General features: G+C 38.7%; 1 protein-coding gene across 1 annotated transcript in view; it reads left to right on the top strand.

Annotated features, from left to right (window-relative positions):
- LOC106524029 (actin-binding LIM protein 3) overlaps positions 1–4,527 on the top strand; it is a gene marked incomplete in the record, with an annotated part of 67,813 nt that overhangs the window by 20,411 nt on the left and 42,875 nt on the right. Inside the window, 2 exon segments of the mRNA XM_014017657.1 lie at positions 2,701–2,884; positions 2,974–3,086. Of these exon segments, the coding sequence (XP_013873111.1) occupies positions 2,701–2,884; positions 2,974–3,086 (297 nt within the window).

The raw sequence follows: 4,527 nt of genomic DNA, 5'->3' as shown, positions 1-4,527 counted from the left end.
CGCAAATATTGGTCTGTGTGGGTGGGCTTACGATATACGCCAGTTTCCAACCGTCCTCCATCCGAAACCGAAGCCTGAATTTTGCCTGAAACTCTCAGACTGAAGAAGTCTCTTAGAGGAGAGACGAAACGTTTCATTGGAGAAGAACCCGTCCAGAAGACCTATACATTTTTTTTCTTTTTGTCCTCTTTAGCTGCTCAAATGATTTCAAGTATATGTTTTCAGTTTAGTCTGACAGATCCTCAGTTTGTAGTTGGCCTCACATTCACTCATTTCTGCCAAAGTWATAAACAAGCAGAAAACAAGGTTTTCTGTTCCTCTTTTAACTTGCTTTTGTGTTTTCATTTACTTTAACTATGCTTTTATATCATCACGCCGTCCTAACCCTTTTCATTTTTTGAGCACTTGGAATTGCATTGCAGTTGAAAGGATCCATTTAAATGAAATTGCTCTGCTGTAAATACTTTATATGTATAAATTGGAATGCAGAGGTTAGAGTCATTGAGCTGCTGGCAGTAAAAGCACTCAGTTTCCAGACAGAGGATAAAGTGTAACTGATAATAAAATTATCTGAACAGCTGCGCCATTTGAAACATGTGGATTAGTTTTAAACTGTATCAAACTATTTCTCTTTAATAATCATGAAATGATTCACATATTGTTGGAGAAACATTTCAAACAGACTACATTAACATCTCTCCCAGCCTTACTGCTCTGTGTTTTCCTGCACTTTCACTCCCTGTCTGAGCACTTGGACCAKCTTCGATTCATCCCTGTCACTGGGTTTTAGAGCCATTAGCCTAATTACAGAGTGGACACTAAATTCACTGTTAGATGTCTTGATGCGTTGGCTGCCTTTCAAGCATCTAACCTATGGTTCAATTCATGAACTATCATCCAGATACTATTTGTTTTACTGCATGGGCCTTCGTTCWCCATGCCTGCACGCTGCTGATTACATTACTGTCGCATAAATGGTGCTGACAGAGYTGCAAAAAACTGATAGGGACTTTAGTAGTTTTAATAAAAGTATTATCATTTTGCAATCATTGTGTGATTTAGCATGCATGTGACTCAGCAAAGGGCATAAAAAATACTACAAATAAATGGAGCTAAGTGAAGGTGAGGGTCTAACTGTGGCAAATTGTTTCAGCTCCGGTGAAGCTGCAGAAACCTCCCCACCGACGGCAACTGGACCAGAAAAAAAAAATCATTTAGCTGAAGGGGCTGCATTTGCTAAATAAAAGCAATTCATCATCCTGTCAGTGCTTGTAGTAAACACACCCTATGCACTTTTTTCTTGGACTGTAACACAGGACTGCCTACATTAAAGTGATAATTCCAGTATTTTGAAGTGGGGTTCTGTATAAATGTTAGGAATAGTTGTTTAAATGCAGTGGTGGGCACCAGCCCGCTAAAGCGCAAATGCACTAATTGCAGACCTAAATATTTTATTGCGCTTAAGCGGTCTTACTAACTTTTATAATTCACAAGCGGATTTGTGCTTTCTGAAATTAAAATGCAGTACTGATAATAACTAATTATTTACCAGTCATCATTATCATGATTAGTGGAAGGTACGACTGTCAATGATTCACAACACACGTGATCTATCCAACAGCACCCCTTCCAGATAAACACGCTTATTGGAAAGGTATACGTCTTTGTAGACAGTTGCTTTGGGTCAGGGTTCTCATTTCCCACAATGCTTTGTGTCTGCTTACATAGCAGGAAGACAATGTTTAGAACTCCCTATCCCAGCAAAAACAGTCAACGTTTGTAATCCATACTAAAATTTTGTATGTATTGATTTATTTTACTTCACAATCGGAGCTCCTTTTTTTAAAAAAAAAAAAAGTTTAAACGCTGGAGCTCAATACTTGATGTAATTGGTCGAAGCAACGGGGTTAGAGAAATGATTTAAAGATGTTATGCTGATGAAGACTGGCATCTAGTGGTCATCTGGAGCAACTACATGGAAAACTTTAAAATCCAAGCTCTTATTTTGAAGGCAAGATAGTTTCCTGAACTCCGTGCTTTCGTTTCGCCTCACAAATCAAATCCATCATGTACCCAGAATGCATCTCTTCAGTTTTCTGATAAACAGTTTTAAAATTACTTTATTGATGCTTCTTTACTGAAAAATCTACAACAAACAAACAAACAAACAAAAAGACAAAGAAGCAGACGAACTAGCAATCCCCAACAACTTTTCAATTTTTACACCAGGAACTTAAGGTCTGTTTCAGGAAATCACATCCCCAGCAATCGGCGGTTGGAAGATTAAGCTGTAAAAGGATTCATACACCACTAGTTGGCAGTGTTGTGCATATATTGTACATGAATAGTTGCCAGCTAGTAAGTGTCAAATTGAACTTGTGCTTTAAAATTAGCTTCCGCTAGTTTTTCTAAGGCATAAGCGCTTATGAGGTTGGGAACCTAAATATTTACATAAGCGCTTTAGAAATTGCGCAGCTAATTTTTGGATTAGCGCTATCCACCACTGTTTAAATGTTTAAAAGTTAGTGTTGGTGTACGGCACTTTGAAAGTTGCCATAACTCTGGTCTTCTTGGTTTTACTAGTCGTCAGCTTGTTAGCGTGTTTTTTATTTAAGTCATAATTAAGTCATAAAAAAGGTGAAGTCATTAAACTGTTAATGAACCAGTGGACAGATCTGAATGAAACTCCTGTCCATTCAGTGTGCAGCTGTGACTTGGTGCACTCGGGTTTCTTCCACCACTCGGGGGAGTACATCTGCACCGAGGACTACCAGCGGCTCTACGGGACCCAGTGTGACAGCTGTGACCAGTACATCACCGGAGAGGTGGTCTCGGCCCTGGGGAGGACGTACCACCCGCAGTGTTTTGTCTGCAGCATCTGCAGGTATCTGGCAGGGCTGTTTTGTGTGGATCTCTGCATCGAAACGTGCTTTTATTTATTCGACTGTTTGTGTTTTGTGTGTCTGTTCTCAGGTGTCCGTTCCCGATCGGAGACAGAGTGACCTTCTGTGGGAAAAAGTGCGTGTGTCAGCAGTGCTCGCGCTCTCTGAAACGCGACAAGCCTGTTAAGGTCCACGGGCCGAGCTGTAAGAAACAAACACACACTCAGTAATGTATGTTCACAAATACACACGCATATTTGCTGTAATACACTTTAGTGGAGCGCATAACATGTTGAATGGATTTCCTAGTGTAAAGGAACAAAACAGGGGAGGTAGTTATCATTTCAGAAAACATAAAATGAGCTGATTATTTATATTTTAGAGCAGAAGAGCCGTTCAGACGATCAAATCTTTTGAACGGCTCTTTACAACGAACGATAGGAGCTGAATTGCAGGCAATAATGAGCCTTTGTAGTTTTATTTTTTTATTCCTTGTATAATCTTGATTTTTTTCATCCTTAAATCGCTCCTGCTTTGCTTTTTCGGAGAAAAAAGGCAGAGCGGTGGAGTACAGAAGCTAAAAGGGAAAGGGGGAGGGTTTCCACTTGACAAGACACGTGGTTCCACCCACGTGAGGACATCATTGCGTCACGTAATGATGTAACTCGTTCAAAATCGAACAGCTCATTTGAACGGCTCTATGAAACAAACGGCTCCTCAAGATCAGGATCCCTTTAAAGAGACRTTTATCTCTATGTCATATAGAAACACTGTATTTCCACTTAATTGTTGACCCAATGACTATATAAGGGGCTGTAGTGCAGATAGTTTTCACTCATGGCCCTGACTTTATCTCTGAATTATATTAAGATTAGACATGACATAAAAGTAACTACAATAAACATTTAGATTAGATTTGCATGCTTTATAACAGGGGTTCTCAAGCCATTTGAGTCTGGGGACCCCTTACAAGGGCGAAAAAAATTCCAGGGACCCCCTCATAAACCAAAGGCTGTTTTAAAAGATAATTTATTGTCATTTCAACCCCTAAATGCCATGGGAATATATATATTTTACTAAGTTTATTATGTTTGTTTTATTAGTTCATTGTTCTCCATGCATTTTTAAAAAATAAAAACCAAATTAACATTTTAGTAAAAATTTTTGAGGACCCCCGATATACCTCTTGCGGACCCCTGGGGGTCCAGGGACACCAGTTTGAGAACCTTTCCTTTATAAGACCACACTGCCAAAGTGGACGTCAAACTTTCYCCAAATTGAATGAATGAATGAATGAATTTATTTGGTCACATTAAAGAACACTCCGCACAAAAACAAACACAACTTTAACCCTATATAAGCAAACAGGTAGAGGCAGAAGCTTGTTATGCCTCACCTTACAATTCATAAAGGATTCCCCAAAACAAAATACACAAAAAACACACATATACTTCAACTACATCCTGGTTATACAGTATGCAAATCATTAATACAGTTTTTTTAATCAACAATATCATTGTTATTGTCCGTACTTGCCAAAAAATATGTTATATATTACCACCACCATCATAACAAATGACTACAATAAACCATAACTCATAATTAATTTCCTTTTTAACTTCAACTCAAATTCACAGGCGAAAAT

Source organism: Austrofundulus limnaeus, unplaced genomic scaffold (genome assembly GCF_001266775.1).
Source record: "Austrofundulus limnaeus strain Quisiro unplaced genomic scaffold, Austrofundulus_limnaeus-1.0 Scaffold174, whole genome shotgun sequence".
In the NCBI taxonomy this organism is placed as follows: Eukaryota; Metazoa; Chordata; class Actinopteri; order Cyprinodontiformes; family Rivulidae; genus Austrofundulus; species Austrofundulus limnaeus.
Note: the sequence above shows the minus strand (reverse complement) of the source record. Positions and strands in the feature narration are given on the sequence as shown.